Source organism: Ricinus communis, chromosome 9 (assembly GCF_019578655.1).
Source record: "Ricinus communis isolate WT05 ecotype wild-type chromosome 9, ASM1957865v1, whole genome shotgun sequence".
NCBI lineage: Eukaryota > Viridiplantae > Streptophyta > Magnoliopsida > Malpighiales > Euphorbiaceae > Ricinus > Ricinus communis.
In genome coordinates, this window is record NC_063264.1 from 28074353 (window position 1) to 28097761 (window position 23409).

Consider the following 23409-nt stretch of genomic DNA (forward strand, 5'->3'; position numbering starts at 1 on the left):
TAATATAATCTAAATATTTTTTATTTTTCATTATTTATAATTTTTCTATTTTTTCTTTTCTCTTTTTTTGTCTTCTTTTTATTCTCTATGAATCTTTCTTTTGAACACTAAAAAGTAAAACCCTTGAAATATTTTCAATTTCTAATTTTTAGATTTATTTGTTTTTAAAGAACAATATTTACATATTATTTTTTATTAAAAATTATTTTCTTAAAAAGAATATAATATATTTCTCTATTCTTTTATTACTTTAAAGCGAAAGAATATATTTTATTATTTGTTTAGATGAACATAAGAAAAAGAAAAGATATAATGTTTATTTTTTTCTCAATTTTTATTCAGATGAATAAATTTTTTATTTCTTTTAATTTTTTAAAAATTACTAAATAAAAAGAAAAAAATAAATATAAAATTATTTAAAAAATATTTAAACTAATATAGTATTTAATCAAATTGCATAGCCACCTTTTAATGTGAGAGCTAAAAAACACCATATTAAATATTTTTATCATATTTAAATACTTAATTAAAAAATATAGAGTAAACATTATAATAAAAAATAGAAAAGGTGAAACAGAATATATATAATTTTTTCTTTTAATTATTTATGAAATAGCGTTGGTGAGATAATTTAGTATTAAGTAACAAACACAGATTTTTTTTTAATCAACAAATTCTAATTAGTTTTATTTACTTTTTAAGAAAACTACAAAAGCACATTCACAATCCCGCGCCAAAGGAAACAACGTTCTCTTTCCTCAACCACTGACATAAGATCGGAGAGGCGTTAAGTAGCAACCAGAGCAGGAAGAAGATGTCAAAGAGTCATTTCTTCAAACACCTTTCCTACACTCTCTCTCGAGGCTCATTCATTGTTTCTACAGTCTCAAATTTGAAACCCATATGCCGAAATGTATCAAAACCCAATTCTTTACTCTTCGCCAACAATATTCCCATATCTTCTTTTTGCGCTTATGTTCCTTTTTGCTCTTCACATCATACTGATTATTCTTCCACAGCTACTCATACTCATTCTTCTGCTTCTTCTTCTCCTTCTTCTTCTGCTTACCTTTCCGTTCGCATTCGCTGTCCTAATAAAGATGTTGCTGTGAGCATCTCACTGTTTCATTCTGATTTTTCTTCGAAAGTTTAATTTCTCTTTTTGTTTGTTTTTTTCATATATGTATATTCTTAAATGTTACCAGGATATGCTTTCAGAAGCACTTTTATGCTTTGGTGCAAGTTCTGTTAGTACTGATGAACAAGATGACTCTGACAGCTCTAATGAGGTTGCTCTCTATGCTCTGGCTTTTTATTTATTTTTCTCTATGGATCTGATACAATTTAAACGTTTTCGTGAATATCAAGAGACATAAACTTGGCACTATTGTAGTACAAAAATAGTGCAATAATATCAAACCAAAGAATGCTCGCAAAAAGAGTTTTTAGAGATATGAATGATGAAAGTAAATTCGTTGGGAGTGGAGAAAGAGAATTCATGTAGCCGATCTCAATTAACTTGGAATTAGGGCTTGCTTTTGGGTTTCTGTAGATATGAACCATTTAAGAGGTGAAGGATCAATGGCATTGAGAAAGCATTATGGTACATTAATGGTATGAACGGCTCCACAATCCTGTTGATGCTGTGAATGTACATAGAACTGCATGAGACAACACTATTTAAGCAGAAGTTTAACTTGTTGATTAGCTCAGTTGGTTAAGATGACTTTAATATAAGGTTCCATGATATCATGATGGTGTTTGGTGGCCTTATGAAGAGCAGATAATTCTGTTGGCTTACATGCAACTCTGGCCATTATGCTACATGAAAAACCGCATATATGCTTTTGGCAAGGTTAACTTGAAGTCAAATGATTCTTTCATGCCACTATAAGTTCTATTCAGTACGAAATTGGAAAACAAATTTCAAATTTCAATGCAAATATTCATCATAAGAGACCTAATATAATTCACTATGACAACATGGGGAACCATCTCTGCCATTATGTTTAATCTGTCTACTGGTAGTATGATAAAGCATCATATGATTTATTAGAAAAAACAATGCTCAATCTTCATCTTTGAAAAAAGTTGATTATATTCCAATGTAAACTTTATTTTAATGCCTGTAATAATTTTTGCATATGTGGTAGATCTGCATGGACTCCATATTTCCTGAATGTCAAGATGTGGATGCATGCCTTTCTCAAGCTGCTGATTCCGTAGGGTTAAAAAAGATACCAAAGTATGAGGTTAAAATGGGAGAGCAATATGACTGGGTTCGGAAAACTCAGGTTAATTTCCTTCAATTTCCTCATGGTGTAATACATTGCTTATGTTGGTCCGTTGCAATCTCTGCATTCTTGACCGTTTAGGGTGAATGGTTAATATATATTTAGTATTTTTCTACTCTTTCTTTGTTTCAGCTAAATTTGGAAGTTTGATTTTGATTTGTTTTATTTTGGTTTCTTTTTAACTTATTTCCAGTCCAAATTAGTTGTGCAAAGAAGAGTAGAAGAGTCATCCCCTGCAGCTAGAAACCCATTTATTTTTCTTGCTAATTCTATTTCTCTAATTTTCACATCACTGCTGAGAGTATTATAGGAAAAATAATCATGTAATACACAGATTGTAGCATGTGACATCCTTGGCTTGGCTAGGATGGCAACCATGAGTCTTATCTGGCAGTGCGTGCATCTAAAAAATGGAAAAAAAAATAGCAATTACATCTGTTTACCAAATTGGCATACTACATGAACCAAAATATGTAGTACAATGTGCAGTAATTCGTCTTGATGGAAAATAATACCTCACATTAGATTCAGTAAGGTGGGAGAATAGATAAACTACTGGTAAATTTAGTCTGGTTCATTACTGCTTTCCAAATAGACAGAAAATATTCATGGTTGGTGATTTGGGTTTCTGGATGGTTCTTATTCTACTACTTTGTTAGTAGAAAAAACTTGTCTTACTGTCTGCATAACCCATCATGGTGGAGTCAACTTTCATGTTTTTGAGGACTACTAAGTTTTGGTGATGCAGAGCTAAAACAATACTTCTTTTTGGGTGACTGTAGATCTAAGAGAAGCCCTTGTTTCCTTACAAGGACTTGCAGGATGTCTTTGACTGGATGGGCGTTGGTAAATGGTAATGCATCTGTATTCTGTTTCAGGGATATACTGCATTTTTGTTTGACTACTAGTTACCTTTATTGACTGTCCCCTGACAAGGAGCATAAGAAATTACATGTATTCATCACTCTTTAACTTGTCAGATTTCATTAAAAAATTCATTTATTCTTGCGACTGTACATAATCATTTTTATTCTCAGCAAGTTAATGATATTGAGCTATGGTGATAAGATACAATTGTTTCATTATATTCCAGTTTGTTATTTACATTGATTTGTATCTGTTACAGGAATCATTTCTTCCTGTTGAAGTTGCTGAAGGACTTTGGATTGTGCCCGAGTGGAGATCAGCCCCAGTATGATTATCTGAATTATCTTCAAAGTTTTTATTGGAATCATTGGTCACCATGTATAGTTATAGCTTTCCTTTTAACCTAATAAGCTTTGTCAATGCATGCCCGTTCCCAGTGAAATCCAGAAATATGCTTTTGGTTTGGGGTACTATATATATATATATATATATATATATATATATATATATATATATATACACATCTATATATATAAGGGAAAATCTGAATTTTTGGAGGGGCTAAAATGAAAAATACGAAAAGGAAAATACAAGGGGGTATATGCGCACACAACTTTTGCACTTCTTTTCTAGTGAGCATCAAGTTGTATGCTTGTGTGCAAGTGTTAGGAGACTCATTAAATTGCATGCATGGACAGCACTCGTTACATTCAAGTTACTTCACAAGTTCTCTTCCATGTTGTTGCAACCACAGTTGTGATTGGTTTACAAATGATAGTGTGAACTAAACAGTTTATACTGGCATTAAAGAATACCATAATTGCACTTGATCCCTACAGGACGTTAGAGCAACAAATATAATTCTGAATCCTGGACTAGCGTTTGGAACCGGGGAGCACCCTACTACAAAGTTGTGTCTATTGCTGCTGCGAGAATTGATAAAAGGAGGAGAACTTTTCTTGGACTATGGCACAGGTTCTGGCCTTCTTGCAATCGCAGCACTTAAGGTAATGATCTTTTTTAGTAATTCAACCTTTGATTTAAAACTATAGTACATTTTCATTCCTTCGAGCGCAGCCTATATTCTATCAAGCTTATGCGTAACCAATGAGTTAATGAAGCTGTCTCCTTATGTAAATCAAAAGAAATCTGATACCAAAAATTTGAAAAGAATTGGGTTCTGCACAAAATTCTTCCAACCATTAATTTATTGAACCCTTTTAACTAGGAAATAAAAGTAAGAAGTTTTAAAGCCGAAGACATCATTTTATGTGTAGTGATGTAGAAGATGTGTAGTGATGTAGAAGATCTACTTAGTCTCTTCCACGCCAAAGACACAGAGTATTCTCATCGGATGAGCTTTCTCAGTATCACACGGTGATGTTCTCTTTGTGCAAGTAATTGCTGGAAACTTCCATGCAACTGTAATATTGATAACCAAATGAACTTTTGGTTATCATCATTTGTTTCACCTTAATTCAATCACATTTGACTGGATTTGCATAACTAAATGTGAAACATGCACATCCTTTAATCTTATCCTGAATATTTCAAGTTATCAATATCTCAAGTTTTTGTTACTGATTTGATCATTATAAGATTTAGAATGATGTGCATTCTTTTGTCCATTTCTTAACACCCATTGCTGCTTTCCTAAATCTTTACTTGTATTATGACCTTTTTAAATTATCATTGTTAATTTCATCTAATTAAAATTTTCAAGACGTTCTTATGTGATATTCTAGTAACTACTAAGAAATCACCTACAATGCCAACGGCTTCTCAAGTTCTAGCTTGTCATTTTTACTGGAGCAGTTCGGTGCTGCAATGGCAGTTGGACTTGATGTAGATCCCCAAGCTATCAAATCTGCACGTCACAATGCTGATCTAAATAATATAGGACCTGAGACGATGGAATTACTCCTAGTTCCGAGCAAAACATGCTCTCCATTGATGGATGAAAGGACAAATGAAGCTTTGAAGGATGGCCCTTCTGAAAAGGCACTTGTCTCTGAATCAGAGAAATACGATGTGGTCATTGCTAATATCCTATTGAATCCACTCTTGGACTTGGCAGATCATATTGTTTCTTATGCTAAACCTGGGGCAATTGTTGCTGTGTCTGGTATTATATCTGAGCAGGTATGATCCTAATTTTCAAGATACTGTCACTTTCTGGTCTTATGCTAGTTTAATGATCTTTATCTTGTAATTAAGAGTTGAGAGAAAAAAAAAAAAAGAACTAGAAATAGAAGGATAAATCAATGACAGAAAGGAAGGTAGGCTCACTAGAAGTGCATTTCTTATTCTTATATATATACATTAGCTACACTACTTTAATTGGCTCCAATTCCTTGTCGAATCCTTGATGTCCCACTTTCTAAAGGCAGGAGATGAAGCAGGCTGCAAAGACTTCGATTTTGTAGGTTAATGCTCATTCCTTAAACTGAAATTAAGCTAACAGAGAAATGGAAGCCGGTGGCCTACTCTTCTGTGTCTTCACTTCGGATCAAAACAGTCTAAAATCTGTATGGAATAGTTCAAATCGGTAGTCGCTAGCCACAGTCGTTTCCAGATACATGAGACCCTTGATGAAATGTAAAAAATGACATCTTTCTTTTCAGTGTCCTAAACTTAAGGATCTTCAGGGGCCTTGGTTAATTAGAGGATGTGCTTGGGTCTGATTTGGTGTTATCATGTCTTTGATGCAGGTATCATATATCATGGACCGATATTCAATGCTCTTGGAAGACATATCAGTACAAGAGATGGATGATTGGGCCTGTGTAATTGGAAGAAAGAAAAATAATATTGATGGGAGGTGAAGGAGACTGTAATATACTACCAGAACTATGAGCAGAAGCACCAAATGCACAACTAAGAACTTGGTCTCAAGCAACAATGTCCACTTTTTCCAAGCATATGATCCCAAACAGCATCTGAAAGCCAAGCTGACATTTACTTCCAACATGGAATAACTGTGGTTTATCCAACTTGAGAAAAGGCTGTAATTTGTCAAATTGACACTTCTCACTTTTATGATTTTTCTTTTTTCTGGCCGACAGTAGTAGCATTTTGTATGAAAAATGAAACAAATACAAGCGGAATTCATTTTATTTATTTATTAAATGTCGTGATGGGTAGGTGTATCACACCGGCAAGCTCGCCCGCCTCTGTTTAGCCCTTTTTTTTTTTTTTATGTTATGGCAGCTACACATTGGTCGAGACTCACACGACAGTCGATACTCAGGATTTAACAATGAGTTTCCACATTTGGCATCCTATGTATTATGAAAAGGGTCCCATTTAAATTTACAACCTCTTTAGCATGTGAGCTTGTTAGTTTATAAATCATTTGCAAGTTATGCTCATTTTAGTAGAATTAGTAGAAAAAATATATGATACAAAAGAAAAGGACCAAATTTATATTTAAAATAACCGAACTTTAGTCATCCGTATTAATACTAATACTACACTAGAAAAGAAGTACGGTCTAACGACTATTATCTGGATATACCATTCTGGTTCATGCTCTAATAGATACTGCAATTTATTCTTTTTATTAATATTTATACACTTCCTAATAATTTAATTTTTTATTAATATTTAAACACTCACTTTCTAACATATACCTCCATTCAATGATGTATTGCATATAAATATTTAAATATTATTAAAAAATAAAATTCAGATGTATATTAATTTAAATTAAAAATAAAGAGTTTAAAAAATTACAAAAACAGAGTTAAAAGTGATTAGTAAATTAAATTGAAAATTATAGTATTAAAGTAATTAAATCATAAAAACATAACCTAAGGTTAAGCAAGTTTTCCTCGTATTGAAAAGGGCCTTCCAATCCAAATGAGATTTGAAGACAGTAGAAACAAACTAAACTTCACATTGTAATGAAAATCCAAAAGTGACAACATAGAACATAAATCCAACACATACAAGGAAAAAAGTCAAATAAAATATTATGCAACATTTATGGAACCATTATGGATAAAGTTCAAAAATGCACATTCCTAGAATTTCCCCTATTATTAAATATTGCAGTTCAAGTGCTTAAAGATAATTTGTTCAAAGTAAACAGTGATACATAATATGATGTGTTCAAAGTAATTAAAGATATGCAAGTAAAGTTACAACTATTAGCATATAAGATATAATTATTAGAACCTTAAAACAAGATTATCACATTTAAGTACACTAATTGCTGCTATTACAGTTAACACAATATCTAATTCATTTATTTATAGCAATGGTGCAGTCTCCTGTGCAAAGTACACGACTTCATAAAGTTACAATAATCCTTTGACACAAAAAGGAAACCTCAAGTCATTTTACCTTCTAACTACTACAGCTGTTTTATAATAGAAAATGATAAATTACTCCTGTAGAAGTTCATATCCTTTTGTCTATTAGAGGATGCACCATTCTTTTGTAGAGGAAAACAAAAGGGTCATCTGAATAAATGCCTAGCATTCTAAGTTTGGTGAATTTCCAACAAAAACATCATCTCTTGAGTTGCCTCCTAGCCAAAGCTGGAGCTTTTTTAGGGATGTAGACCTTGTAGCTCACCTAGTCCAGAGGAAGAGAGGACATAAATAAATGAATAAATAATTAGAGGTGTCTAACTTAGCACACAGCATAAAGTATGACACTGAATATTACAGCTCACTAATTAATAAATGTACAACGGATTAGAGACACTTACCTGCACCATTTCCCCACCACGCATCACAGACATTGTCTTCCGCTCCAACTGTGAACCTTCCTTGTCATCATCTTGCGCTGTACTTGAACTTATATCTCTTGCTGCAGATGTGAGATCAGAAGAAGGCTTACCAGAAGTAGAACCAGAGGTACTAATAAATGTGGTATCATTACCAGTGCTGCTCAGAGGTGCCGCAGAAGATACTGCCTTCTGTTCCAACTGTAAGCCATCTTGCAATTTATTCAACCCAACATCAACTCCTGAGGATGGAACGCAAGATGAAGACTTGGCAGAAGCAAAAGCAGAGGCATCGTTAACTTTTCCATTTTTGCCATTGCCTTTTAAAGAAGTCGCATTATGCTTACCTTTGCTACTGCCAATTACCAGTTTTGCCTTATCTGATTCCTTTGAAGCAGGCAATTCCATTGCAGTGGAGGTAGCATTTGATAATGCTTGCTTCAATGCTGATGTAACCAATGTTGGTTTGTTAATAACAGGGCTCAAGTTCATGTTGGCCTTTTCCCTGCCAGCAACAGCCATCTGGTTGGGTATATAAGCATTGTCCATAGCAGAAACAGAATCATTGCCACCATTCTCTGTGTCAAAAATATTCTCTTCTTTTTGCACTGGATGAGCAGAATCTCCTTTAGATCCTCGAGTACCATCATCCTCAAGGGAAGCAATTTCGTTTACTTCACCCTTCATAGTGGATAGTGATTTCAGAGTAACATCATTCTCATCTTTCTGACTAACAGTGCTCTTCATATTTGTCTGGATCTCTCCACGGAACCTTCTCAGATTTTCCAAAGCCTTTTCTCTTAAAATTGACTCTAAGTCATTAGCATTTGCACTACCAACCACCTCAGAAGTATTACTAGTCTTTTCCTCTAAAGCATCATTTTTCCCAACGCTATCAGAAGCAAATCTACTTCCTAAATGGTGGTCATCCCCATTCTTGTAACTGCTTGGGAGTTTAGTGGTTTTTATGTTAAAAGAAGAAGCATCTTCTTTCTTCTCGATCTCTATGGACCTTTTCTTTTCAGATTCAACACATGGCTCATAAGCTGACACACTCTTATTTCCTCCATCATTACTATCATTGCTTCTGCTAGATGGATAATCGTCATGATCACATATCATCTCCTCTTTACATTCATCCCGATTCAACTCTCTTCCCTCCTCATCCTCATTTGGAAGGGTAATGATTGATTTCAGTCGATTCGAAACGTTTCCATCAGTCACTTTCTCCTTACTCCAGTCATGTCCACTACATGAAGAACAACTCCTTGACCTATACCTCCTCCTTGTAGCTCCACCTTTGACATTCTTCACTTTTCTTGTATTCTTTTCTCTTCTTTCAGGCCTACCCCTACTGCTCTCATTGTCACTCTCCTCACTTCCACTACTCGAACTCCAACAAGTTGAACAACTCCTAGAACTACTACTTGCCTCTCGAGCCTTCTTCTTTTTGCTCCTGTATGTTTTCTTCCTCACCTCAGAATCATTTTTCCTCCTTGGCCTTTGATGCTTTTTCAAATAACCAGACTCCTCACTGCTAGAAGAGTGTGAACGAACCCTCCTTCTAGACCCCTTTACATTATGGGTTCGAGATCGAGACTTTCTATGCTTATAACTATCCTCAGAGCTGAAGGAAACAGAAACTGAACTTCTTGAATCATCACTAGAATAAGAAACTGAATCATCATGGCGCCTAAGCTTCTTTGGTCTGCAACTTTTAATCTTACTTCTCTTCTTTGTACGAACCTAAACAAGGGATACACGTCAAGGATGCATAAACAAGTGGCCCGGCGATTAACAGGAAAAGAAAAACACTTTAGGAAAATTCACAAAATGCTTGTTAGCAGTTAAGGAGTTTAATTTCCCAATACCAGCTCAATTCACCAACCAATTAGGCTCACACATCACACAAACACATAACAACTAGAAGAAAGCTATGAACTTTAACGGCTAAATATTATTGGATTTCTATTTTTAAAGCCAAATTCTTACTATATTGAAAAATTAGAACCCGAATGTGCAATACACTAGTAAACCGGAACAAAACTTTAGGCTAGGATCACATGCCTGTTCATGCACAAACACACCCAAAAAGAATCCCATATTTACTACAGAAATGTCTAGAAAATCAAACACTCGATTTGATAATAAAACACAATTAAGTAATGAATTAGAAAAACCCCAGCCCTAAAGAAAACCATAAACATTACAAAAGAAAATTACAGCAAACATTAATAAAAGGGAATAAAAAAATAATAACCCTTAATAAAGATTAAAGCTTTTCACTAAATAATGAAGAGTAATGCACCTGAGAGGAATATTTGGAGCGTTTTCTCTTAGTAGAAGAAGAAGATTTTCCCATTTGGATCTTCCTTTTCAAAACCTGCAAGAGCCAACTAATCAAACCACAAAAGAGAAAGTAAATGTAAATTAAAACATAAAATATAAAAAACGGCAATTGGCTATGAAGAAGATATCGATATATAAACGGAGAAATACAAACAGAATTCAGGGAATTATATGCACAATAAAGGGTTAGGTTATTTCCTAGTCCTCTTCCACGAGAATAGTTGGTAAATTATATCATGGATCTATGTACACGCAATAATATGTACCTAAATCATTTAACACGTCTAACAGATAGCTTTTTGTTTTGAAGTAATTAATTATAAATTTTACAATATAATTGTATATTTAATATATATGGTAAATTAATAATTTTATTAACTATTAAATTTTAAAATTAATTTTCTTTTATTAAATATTTATTATCTTATTGTTTAAAAATTAATAATTTTACTAGGAATTAATTTTTATAATAACAACTTTAGTATAATAAATATTAATAGAAATAATAAAAAATTAAAATTTTATTTGCATAGAATTTTCAATATAATTTTTTATTTTAATATTTTAATATTTTTTTAATAGTTCTTTTAATGTTTTCAAGGATAGTTCTATTTTCTTATAAAATATTATATTTATTTTTTATATGACATTGAATTTTCACTGTCACGTATATTCATCAGGTTTATTGAACATAAATTAGAAGTTCATTTGGTACTACAGCGTAAATTCATTAAAAATTTATTGTTAAATATAGTTATAAATAACAAGATCATTAAATATTATTTATAAGTTCATCAAATATAAAATGTAAATTCATCAGTTTTGAACTATAAGTTCATCAATTTAAATATGAATATGTTTTTCAAATAATGAATTTCTAAATTATAATTTATGAATCTCATATGTATGAATTTATAATTTTTAAGTTATGAACCTTTTGTTTTTAACCTATGAGTTTGTATACTCTTATGAACTTCTAAAATAATATATATGAACTTCAAACATACATTTGATGAACTTATAATTTATGATTCATGAACCTGTTGTTAACTTACAAATCTGTAGTTTTATAATTTAAAATTTTTAATGTAATTTTTTATTTACAAATTCTAACATTTTTCTAGTAGTTTTTTAATGACTTCAAGGATAGTTCTATTTTTCATATATTATCATATTTATATTTTATATGACATTGAATTTTCATTATCATGCATATTCATTAGGTTCATTAGATATAAATTGTAGATTCATTAGACATAAATTATAGGTTCATTAGACACAAAGTTGTAGGTTTATTGGTAATACAGTGTAGGTTCATCAATTTTGAACTGTAAATTCATCATTTAAAATATAAATCTGATTTTAAATTATAAATTTCTAAACTATAATCTATAAATTTCACATGTATGTGTGATGAATTTATAGTTTATAAATTATGAACTTTTTGTTTTTAGCCTATGAATTTATAGTATATTTCTATGAACTTTGAGAATATTATATATGAACTTCAAGTATACTTGTAATGAATTGTAGTTTATAACTAGTTTTTATGTCCGCCCATCGGACGGATTGTTATATAACGACTTACAAAAAAATCAACAATTATATTTTATACTTAATTTAATTTGTTATTTAATTAAAGATGATTGTCCAATAAGGAAATAGAAAAGTATAAAGTAATAATACAATAGAGAATTGAAAAATGATAGGAGTACAAAACATACGAAATAATAACCATTTTTACTTTATTTTGATGCATATGAACTATTATTGATTTTAATCATAAACATTACATATATAAAAATTTAAATTTAAAATAACATAAAAATAAGAAATCAGTCTTGAAAAGAATACAATTCAAAATTTTCAAATAATTGAACAAAATAAAATATTTAATAATTAGACTTTCTATGATACATAAAAGATATTATTGATATTGATATATGAATTTATAGATAAAATTATTAAAATAAAATTTTAATATAATTAAGTAAAGATAACAAAAATTCACTAATACAAATAGTACATAATTATGAAACTTTTTAACAAATTAAAATATTCTTCTTCAGCATACCTTTTAAAAGTTTTTAAAAATAAGGCTATAAATTATTGTAGTGCTATTTTAAAAGCTTTTTTTTTTTTTTGATTCTCTTCCATTATTTGCTCGTATATTTTATTGAAAGATGGAGATAAAAAAAATTAGAAATGAAGATGGAGATGGAAAATATAGAATATATGAATGATAAAATAGTGATTTACATTAAAATTAAAATGATTGTGGTAATAAATAATAACTTTTCAATTATCATAAAAAATATCATGAGATACAAAATTAGCAAAATATAAGAATTATGGGTTATTAATAACATATAAAATCAATAGAAGATGTGAATATAGTTATATTAATATTAAATGACAATTAATATAGCCTTAAAGATAAAAAAAAATAAAAATTATTTTTTTATAAAAGGTAAAATTAAAAACTCATTATAATCCAAAGAAATTTCTTAAAAATCATAAAACTTAAAACTAAAATCTTACTTTCATATACATACATGCATACATATATATACATTATATATACATATATATACATTATATATATATATATATATATATATATATATATATATATATGAATTTTTAGCGAGACGTAGTTAGTAAAACATATATTTAAGCCTTCCAACTTTAAAGTAGCTCAATTCACGTACTTAAAGTTTGAAATACATAATAATTACATCCTTGAAGCTAACTTCATCTATTTCATAATGAAATGAGGCTCAATTAATTTAGTCTAATGCCCGATCTTTCGGCCGAATTCATTTTGTACGAATAAAATAGTTATGTAAATTAGGCATTAACCTTTACGTTTTGCAATATCATTAGAAATAAATTTTATATATATATATATATATATATATATATATATATATATATATATATATATATATATATATATATATTACTAGGCAGAAAAAATATTATGCCAATTTTTGAAATTTTTATTCTAATTTTTATATACAAAATATACAAAAATTTAAAATATTATTAGATAATTAGTCAATTTTATATAATTACAAAAGATTATAGAAAGAAAAGAAATTAGAAATAGAAGAAAATTATATCCATAAAAGTGTATATATAAAATTTTAATGCTCTATTGTACCTCTTTCATATAATTGTTAGTTTTTAATAATATCTTACTAAAGTATAGGTTATGAATTTTATAAATTATTGGTCATAAATTTTTTAATTTTATTTAATTTATTGCTTTTAATACTCATATAATAGTTTTTTAGTGGTTTTTCTTAAAATATAGAACTCACCACAATTTAAAAAAATATTAAAAAATTTAAAATAATCTTTTACTGATGAACTTGTGTTCATATTATATGATTGTATTTTATAATTTTTAATTCATTTAGGGATAATTATATTTTTGGTATCTAAACTTTTCAGAAAATAACAATCGGGTGATTGAATTTTTAAAATTAACAATTAAGTATAGTAATTTGTAAAAAAAATGACAAAATAGTATTTTTAGCATATTACATTATAAATACCGACGTGAATTTTTTTTATTAAATGAGATGAAAAATAAAATATATATAGTAAAAATGTGTTGTAAAATGATAAAATGATAAATTTATCCATCATTTAAAAAAGTATTTTTACCAAATAATTAGAATTTTATAGCACAATAAATATTAGAATTCATGAATTAGGGATTAAAAATTAAGACTATTAAACTAAAGTTTAATAGAGATTAGATAAAGAGAATTATATAAGATAAAATTTATCCTAAGGCTATCACTAATTAATCCATTTTAGTTTTTTTATGTGTTCAACAATTTTTGCTCTCTCATCTATATCTGTAAAAATTTAAAACAAATCTGAAAATTACCTGCTAAAAACACCACTTTGTTATTTTTTTTGCCACACTCAATATTAATTTTAAAAATCTAACTACTCGATTATCATTTCTTGACAAATTCATACACTAAAAATATAATTACGCATTCATTTATAATTAATATTTGATATTTTATAATTATTATTAAATCTTAAAATCAAAATATTATTATGTAATGATAAGAAATAATAAAAATTAACTTTTTTAAAGTAGAAAGTAATATAATTTAATATATAAATATATGCCAAAATATGATTAAATCTAATATTTTAATAGAAAAATTAAATTGTTAAGAAATTCATATGTATAAAATTATATGATATGTTATTACAAAAATACTAGCATATTATTAAAAGATAAATTTAGTGTTGTAATAAAAAAATATAAAATACACTGAAAATATAAAATTAAAAAAATATAATAAGAAATCATTAACAATAATATAGTAAAAAAAATAAAGAGATGGAATATAATAAAGGAAAAGTAGTATTTGTATAGAGATGGCCTTTAATGTTTAAAGTAAAAACCAAAAAGAAAAAGTCTCACACGTGTGTTATACGCTTGGTACATGAAGAATCATGGACTAGGGTTCAGAGTATAACAATTCTAGGTGGCAATTTATGTCCTGCACCCTGGTTCACCTTACAGTGTGGTCCAAAGGTAGAGCCATACGTATAGGACTGTTGTCCTGTCTTTTTAGATTTTACCTACTCATACGGTTGTCAAAATTATTTTGATTTTAAATAAGAATGTAAATTGAGTTGATAGATAAAATTAAATTGAAATTTTAATATTTTATAGTTATTTATAATATTTTTATAAATAATAATAAATTAAATATTTTAAATATCTTTTTAATTTTTAATGTATAAATTTAAATTTTATGTGTTAAAAATAAGTATACATATTAAAATGTATCAAAATATAGTAATACATGTCAAAAAATTTATATCTCAAATTTAGTATATATATATATATATATATATATATATATATATATATATATATATATTTATATTATAGGTAAATAAAATTTAAAAATTAGCATAATTAGTAACACATTTTTTTATTTTTTCAATTAGTCATACTATACAGAAATTAAAAATCGATGTACTTTCGACAAATAATAAAATAAATATCGGTTAAAACTAATATAATATAATTTTTAGAAACTCTTCATATACTAAAATTTGATAATTAGTGAATGAAACTAATTTTTTGCACATTTAACAATGTAAGAATTTCATCAATATATAATTGATAATTCCATAATCAATAGTTTTATATTTTCATAATGCCTAATTACTAATAAAATTCTAAACTTTACACTTTTAATAATTTTATCCAATTGTTTCAAAATTTTAAAATAAATACCTATACTTTCAATTTATTTTCAAAAATATTTGTTGGTCACAATTTTTGAAATTTTACAATGAGAAAATAACGTGACAAATCAATTCTGCTTATAACATAAAAATTACTGAGTTAATAAAAATTTTATTGCATTTAAATGTAAAAAATATAAAAGAATGCACATATATGGAATTTTTAATGGTCATATTATTAAGTCAAAGATAAACTATTTTTATTTATTCATAATTATTATGCTTTTGATAAACATAATCGACTTTTTACATCATCTTTTTTTACTATGAAACATCAAAAATTATCATCATAAAGTATTTCTGAAAATAAATTAAAAGGAGTATTTCTTTTAAAATTTTGAAAGAATAGGATAAAATTATTAAAATGTGTAAAGTTTAAGATTTAATTTATAATTAGGCTTATTTATAATGGCCATCAATATTCATCATCCATATGATGATATTCATTATTTATTATAACGATATTCATTTTGTATTCCATCAGTTTTTAAATACTTATTATTTTAATAAAGAATGTTAATCATTTATAATCTATATATTCATTAAATTGTTCTTGTCAATTCAGTAGTTATAATTTTATATACATTCTTCATATGACTATGAAATATTTATGTTTCAAATGAAAATGATATTAATTTTTTATGAAAGTTAAATTCATTGTTTTTGTGATGAATGAATAATTCAAATGCAGGAAACTATATTAACAAGGATAAAAATTCTTATTCAAGGCATTGCCAAAATATAAAATAATTATAAAAGTCAAAATATGCGTATTAATAAAACATTTTACATATGCTAAAATAGGAATTTTTACGCACTAATATAACTTTTTACAACATAGATCCCAACATTTCATGAAAATTTATGAACATAGAGGGAAAAAATGCTAATAATTTTTTATAACATTATAACGTTTCATGCACCTAAAAGTAGAGATGGCAGAATCTTATCCGAATTCGGAAACCCGATCTGACTTATTCGAAACTTGATCCGTTCGAACATGAATTTTAATACAAAATTAAAGATCTGAACCCAAAATGACCCAGAACTGAAATCATTCAAACCGAAAGATATAAATTTTACTGGATAAAATTCGTGAGATCAAAAAATAAAATTAGAAAAATTAGTCATAAAATTTAACTTGAATTCAAAACTCGACCTGAAATTCAAGGCAACCGAACTAAATTTTATTCAAACCTGACTCGAACCGAACTTGTAATGATCCGAATTCCGAAAAAAAAAAAACAAAAAGCAAAGCTAGAAAGACCCGAACTAGGTTCAACTAAAACCCGATCCAACCCGAACCCGAAACTAGCAAAACCCAACATTCATACCTAAAATTACCTAAAGCCGAGAAGACTCGAACTTAAAATGGCCAATCCAAAATTATCTGAAACTCGAAATGATCTTATACGAACCCGATTCGACCTGCTCGTTTGCCATCTCTATCCATGAGATCAGTTAGGCAATAAATACATATGTCAACTTGAGTAAAGTCTCAAGTTCGAGTCTCTTTTCCCCTACTTGTAATTAAAAGAAAAATTACTATAACATTCCATAATACTTAACATTGCAAGATGATAAATAAGCCAAAAAAAAAAAATTTCTTTTAAATCCAAAATACCATTTTATAGATATGCAAAAGAAGAGTTCATCCTCAAAAACAAATAAAAAACTCTTCATATTAGAATAACTCAAGAACTAGTGTACTCTTGCTAATCTTAGAACTGGTAAAGATTCATAAAGTCCTATTATTTCAAACTATGCCATTTTATACCTTTCAAATGGCAGGCAACGGAAGAAGCCACCTGAGCTGTTTTCAGATATAAAACTTTACCTTCTTGTCTTTTTGCCCCAAGCCGAAATATGTCAATCCAAATTAATCCTAAAAATTATAGGTGGAACAAGATTAGGTGTCCAAAGTCCAAGCATACATAATAAAGTCACAAAACAGCAACAACTCTATTCTTGTTCAGCGAACTGTTCAAATCCCTCTCAACAAATAGAGCTTGCATTATATGTACAGAAAAAGCCTTGCTTTCTGCATATGTACTATTTCTCACTACTACTTTACAGATATGAAGTTAGAACTTAAGCATCTTCAGCATCGCTCATACCAGTTCGGGAGTCGATAAAGACTCCAGTTGACAAGTCCATCTCATCAACAATCCTCCCTCTGATGAACAAGCAATTATATACATATGACATCAAGAGGATAGAGAAAAAGGATAGATTTAATTTGAAAATTAAGAGCTCTACCTTTCAAGAACGTACTTTCCTTCTTTATATTTTTGGCCTTTTTCATGTGCTGCCTCCTGTATAGGAATAATGAACAATTTCAGTTTAAAGTTACCATTAACCACCTTTTTCATATGCAAATGTAGAGCCTTGTGGACAGCCAAATCCTCATTTAACTGACTACAGCGTCTACATTCAAAGAAAGAGCAGCTAACAGAGAGACAGAGAGAGCGAGATACATATTTCCAGCCAACTATTTGTCCGCAACAGCAGCAAAATGTATCTGCCACAGTATGCAATCCCGAAAGCATCATTCTCTCCTCTAAGGTTCCAATTGTGATGTTCACCCTGAAATCATTAACTCCATAGTATGCAGCTTTTTTGCATTAAGTATGGAAGAGAATAGATGAGGTAAGGACAATCTCTCTTTATGTTAATATAATAGTGGTAGGCACGTAGATATGTATGTGCACATGCACACATGTCTCTCTGTGTGTTTGGATAAACAAGAGCCGTTATCTTTATCACAGGTCCCTCTAGTAACATAACACTACAAACAACTAGTAGCATCTAGGTGACTGCTCCATCATCCATAACTGTCTAGGACAGTACATAGTTCGAGTTCTCAAGAACTATCAAAAAAAATAATAAACTGTCAAAGCAGTGATCACTATTTACGCAAAGAAAATTGATACCCGCAACATGAAAATTAAATGAATTCCATTTGCGTACTTCCATTGAGATATGCTAGGACAATTTTAAACAATGAAAGAATGAGAGGTTTTGTCGGAGGTTATAGACATTTAGACAAGGACTGGTCCTCTTGTAGTATCCTTTTCACATATATTTCAGTGGTACAATTGCATGACATCTATCCAAAAGGTTCTTCTGATGCTTGACAAATGGAACCTTCAGACTTGTGAATTAACAAAAGGAGATTAGAACAGAGATGCAGAAGAAACCAGTTCTTGTGAAACAAAAGTTGGAGGAAATCATTTACTTTAACTGATGAACTATGCTTTTTAAAGCCATCTATCATATTATTTTGTTCTAATCTATAGATTAGAAATTAGGTGGACCATCATTAAGCTTGATGCCAAAGATTAATCAGTGTTGTAATAATCTGACAGGCTAGAGACATCCATGAAAGTCTTGACAGCAAATTTTTGATTGAGGCCTTTAATAGTTACAAATATGAATGATACAAAAGTATTATTTCAAAATACACAAAAGTATCCATATATAGCTAGAAGTCAAACATTTCTAGACCTCCAACAGAAACGCAAAACCACTTGCACATACTAGTTGTCAAAGTTTTTATCAATAATTGACAACATAATAGTGCGTTATGCCCAGGAAACTGGAAAAAGTAGAAAGTTAAGTATCAAAAGTAACAATTTTAAAATGAAGAAATATAAGAATGGCTAACATTGCTATCACCGAAGTTTTGGCTAGTTGGACAGACTTTTTAGGAAAATGGTTCCATTCTGCTTGCACCAGTGTATTGGGTGTGAGAACTTTCAGTAGTGTGGAGTATGAAATCAGCATCCAGATAATGAGAATTTCGAGAAAATTATTTTCAATGCTCTCCTTCCCCACTCCTTCCAAGTTTCTGTTTTCCTTTTCTTACTTTCATTCTTTGAAGTGATTTTCAGATTCTCAAATATGGTTTTTGTTTCCTTTAAGATACCTTTCTTGTGTATAATTCTCACCTACATGGTTTACAGTTTCCATTCCATTTGATGCTTTTCAGTGCTTTATGACAGAGAAGAGGGGTATAATTAGCACTTTCGGCAAATGAAGAAAAATTTAGTTTGGAAAAGCACATAAGAAATCCGTGTGCATAATTATTATGGACATAAATAATGAGATTCATTCAACTGAGAAAACGATTTGCACACGGATATGCCACTTCAAATTCCTAGGTATGCATTTCTTCATTTGCCAAGGTTAAACTTAACCTCTCAAAGAGGGATGGCATTCAAGAGAAATGAACAATTACATGCCTATAAAAGAATCACTAGATGGCGCAGTATTTTACCGCAATAACATTAATTATACAAACTATAGCTACTAAGAATACTTCAATCACTACTCAAAGCCTGAAATTCTTTTATGCTTTATTTAACAAATGCTATGAGGTTTAAGAATGCCTTAAGTGGTCAAAACTAAATGACACCTCATTCATATAAAATAAAGGGTGAGGCTAATAAATGTGTGATTGAAAAATAAAAAATTTGAAAGACTCAGCACAAGACTGTAAATTAAAGAACTCACACATTATTGAAGAGGTATGCCTTTCCCCGGCGGCAATGAAAAGACTGTTCAAATCAGAAAGAAAGAATGAAACAGAAAGCAAAAGGTTTAACAATTCCATACAAAAGGCAAAAAAGAAAAAGCACAATCAGCTAATCTTTCTTTGCACAAATGAACCTTCATCTAATCTTTCTTTAAAAACATACATTGTTAGTTTAAAAAAGAAATTATTAACCCTTCTTCAATTTTTGCAAAGATGAAGTGCCTGTGCTGATACTATTTTGTCTCTTGTCCTAGCTGCTAAGGAATTATAGAGGAAACAAACATCTAAAAAGATTCAACATGGATGCATAGTAGTAATGACATAAAGAAAGAAAGAAAGACTTCAGGTGGGTTTTTTTCGTTTACCCTTGAGACAAGATCAACAGGGAGGGCTAAGTGGGTACCACAAAACTTGCATCTGTAAGACCTGCCTTCTAGCTCCACCGCAAAATTTCTTCCCATATCTTGATCCCTACTTGATTTGATTACCCACTTCAACTGGAAAGCTGAGAGACTGCTGCTTGTTGCTTTTTCCTGTTATTTTCAATGTTTCCAGAAAATGAAAGAACAAGAGTGGCTGGGTTTTGGATTAGAAGATTATGATCATGGCATAATTTTAACAGCAAACTACTCCATCCTGTCCACAAGTTTAACAGTTTTTACAGACAATTTAAAGTTTCAATTTCACTCAATTTATTCTCTTTAAATTTTAATATTATCTTCTTTTTTTTTTTAAATAATTACAAAAATAGTGTTAGTAATTGTTAAGATTTAATAATTAAATTTTAAAATTTTTAAGAGAAGTTATACTTTAGTGTATGTACATAACAAATATTTATGATTGAATGTATCCGGTAAGTCAACAATAAGTTACAGATTATCCATATCAGCTTATTATAAAATAGTGTGTTAATTTATTAAAATTTAAAAATTAAATATTTAAGTTTTTAAAAATTATAATTTAATATGTAAAATTAAAAATCATTAATATTTGAGTGTGTGAAACTAGTCAATATATATATATATATATAAAGAATCTAATATAGACAAATAAAATTTTATTATTTTTTATAGTGAAAGATAATATTACATAAAAGAAAGTAAATTTTTATATAAACAATAAAAATTATAAAAAATAAATAAACATATATAAATAAATACTATACATATCATAAAGAGATGTATTAGTAATTGACATTATAATTAAAATTATTATTTTTAATAATGATCGATTTTGTTTGAGATGTTTATAACGATGGATTGAAGAAAATAAAGTGTTGCTCAAAGTTAGATAGAGATTTCTTTAAAAGAATTTATGAAAATATAGTAAGAATAGTGTAATGATGGTGATAGTAAGAAAAATATATTAATCTATTAAAAAAATATATATTTTTAAAATATTTTTTAATATTTTATTTTCCTAATCTACTATGCGAATAATATGTATTTTAAGATTATAAGTATATAATTGCTATTATCCTGTTATATACATTTGATTGTAAGTATTTACTAAATTTATACATTAAATTGTAACTTTTAAAACTTTAAATATTTGATTGTCAAATTTTAATAAGTTCACATACTATTTTTGTAATTATCTAGCTTCTCTTATATAAGTTATCGGTTCCATACATTTAAATGTTAATAATTTTCGATTTCACACATTAAATTGTAATTTTTAAAAGTTTAAACACTTGATTGTCAAATCTTAACAAATTTACATACTGTTTTTATAATTATTCCTTTTAAATATAATATTATTAGTTATTAAATTAAGTATGAACTCAAGAAAGTTAATTTCTTTTAGATTAAAGTAAATATTTAATTTTATTAACATTTAATTATAGTAATAAAAATAATTAATTAATATTTCTAATCTATCTATTAGATTTTACTATTAATTCAAAGTAAAATGCACAGACAGTCTCTCACGTTTGAGCATAATATTATAGCCGTCTTAAATTTTTAATTTATAAATAAATTTTTTAAATTTTAATTTAAATATAAAAAAAAAGCTTCTTTAAACCATCTAAATTTATTTAAAGTACAAGTAAAGAAATGATGTGGCATGCACATTACTATTTTTATCATAAAAGAATTTACAATCTTTTAGATGCAATAGCATCAAAGTACAATACTTTTTTTTTTATATTTTTTCTAAAAATTAAACTATTTTTCAATATATAATCTAATTATTTTAGCGGTTAAAGTTTGATCAATTACATAATTTGGATAATCAATTTTAGCATTCCTCTTATTTAGTGATATTAAATTACTTTTATATAAAAATAAATAGATTTAAATTAAAAAAAATATAATCTGCTCTCAAGTAGTACTACTAAACTCTCTTCTTCTTTTGATATCTCCTACTGCGATCACCAATAATAATAATAATAATAATAATAATAAGTTAAAAAATAAATAACATGTATAAATAAAATAATATATTAATTAAATTATATTGGTTTTCAAATATTATCAAAATCTACTTTTTAAAGGAAACTTTATCTTTTAGACTTTATCTAAGTAATAAATTGTCAATATATATCTATCCGATAATTTAGTTAAATGTAATAAGTTATCAATAAGCTTTCAAATCAAACTCGAGCTCTGAAATATATGACAAAGGTTAGAAAACGTCAGATATGGTTGTCCGCTCACTTACTCTAATAATTAAGTGAGTAAAGCTTAAAGTGGTATAAAGTATTGTGAGTATGTAAAGTAGAATGTATATATCCGACCACTCACTCCAATAGTTAAGTTAGTAAAAACTTAAGGTGGTATAAAATATTATAAATATATAAAGTAGAATGTACCTGATATATTGTATCGCTGTCTCTTATATAGAGCTAAATGTTTCCTAATCCTATATAAATAGGAATTTTATGAATGTAAGGTGCTACAACCCTATTAGGATTAATCTTTTTAGTTTTATAGCAGAGTCCTAAGTCGGATTAAACTACTCAACTAAAGTCCAACCACGACTTGGTCTCTAAGACTTTTTGTTAAGTCGGGTTGAATTACTCAACTAGAATCCAACTATGACTTGGTCTTTAAGACTTCTTGTTATATTTATGTTTGGACTTAGTCAATCTTGCATTTCTCGTATATGATAGTTCGATATATAATGTTTTATTTTTTATATCAAATATATAACTTAAAATTAATATTAGTCTTCTTTATTTTTTTTTTTTTGTAAACTTATTAACATTAGTTTTATATAATTACAAATAAATGGCAAAATTCATAAAATATTCATTGGACTTTGCTATTGTATTTTATTAAGTCTTTCAAGTTTCCTGAACTGATAACTGTTTTTCAGCTAACCTA

At 28.5% G+C, this 23409-nt stretch overlaps 3 protein-coding genes across 11 annotated transcripts; 1 reads left to right on the forward strand and 2 right to left on the reverse strand.

Annotated features, from left to right (window-relative positions):
• The first annotated feature begins 694 nt into the window (after positions 1-694).
• LOC8281304 (ribosomal protein L11 methyltransferase) lies at positions 695-6315 on the forward strand. Of its 2 annotated transcripts, XR_007217516.1 has the most exons (8): positions 695-1108; positions 1206-1289; positions 2154-2294; positions 3421-3486; positions 4001-4168; positions 4977-5303; positions 5548-5759; positions 5873-6315. XR_007217516.1 is itself a non-coding variant. In XM_048379777.1 (7 exons), the coding sequence occupies exons 1-7, from the start codon at positions 815-817 to the stop codon at positions 5984-5986; spliced, it is 1194 nt and encodes a 397-aa protein (XP_048235734.1). In that variant the 5' UTR covers positions 700-814; the 3' UTR covers positions 5987-6315. The 2 variants fall into 2 exon arrangements, 1 of the variants encoding a protein (XP_048235734.1); XM_048379777.1 differs by lacking the exon at positions 5548-5759 and having other exon boundaries at positions 700-1108.
• A 1074-nt stretch (positions 6316-7389) lies between these two features.
• Positions 7390-10531, reverse strand: LOC8264441. Of its 7 annotated transcripts, XM_048379217.1 has the most exons (5): positions 10205-10437; positions 8244-9642; positions 8052-8138; positions 7879-7979; positions 7390-7742 (listed from the first exon to the last, which is right to left on the reverse strand). In XM_048379217.1, exons 1-5 carry the CDS (start codon positions 10256-10258, stop codon positions 7677-7679), a joined length of 1707 nt encoding a protein of 568 aa, XP_048235174.1. In that variant the 5' UTR covers positions 10259-10437; the 3' UTR covers positions 7390-7676. The 7 variants fall into 7 exon arrangements, with proteins under 7 accessions (XP_048235174.1, XP_048235171.1, XP_048235169.1 ...); XM_048379214.1 differs by adding an exon at positions 10512-10531 and having other exon boundaries at positions 7879-9642; positions 10205-10279; XM_048379212.1 differs by having other exon boundaries at positions 7879-9642; positions 10205-10279; positions 10400-10474.
• Positions 10532-16644: 6113 nt separating this feature from the next.
• Positions 16645-20760, reverse strand: LOC125371123 (protein yippee-like At5g53940). Of its 2 annotated transcripts, none has more exons than XM_048379454.1 (6): positions 20484-20760; positions 20059-20102; positions 18021-18157; positions 17803-17858; positions 17661-17719; positions 16645-17428 (listed from the first exon to the last, which is right to left on the reverse strand). In XM_048379454.1, the coding sequence occupies exons 1-6, from the start codon at positions 20495-20497 to the stop codon at positions 17295-17297; spliced, it is 444 nt and encodes a 147-aa protein (XP_048235411.1). In that variant the 5' UTR covers positions 20498-20760; the 3' UTR covers positions 16645-17294. The 2 variants fall into 2 exon arrangements, with proteins under 2 accessions (XP_048235411.1, XP_048235410.1); XM_048379453.1 differs by having other exon boundaries at positions 18021-18129; positions 20446-20750.
• Between the last annotated feature and the right edge of the window lie 2649 nt (positions 20761-23409).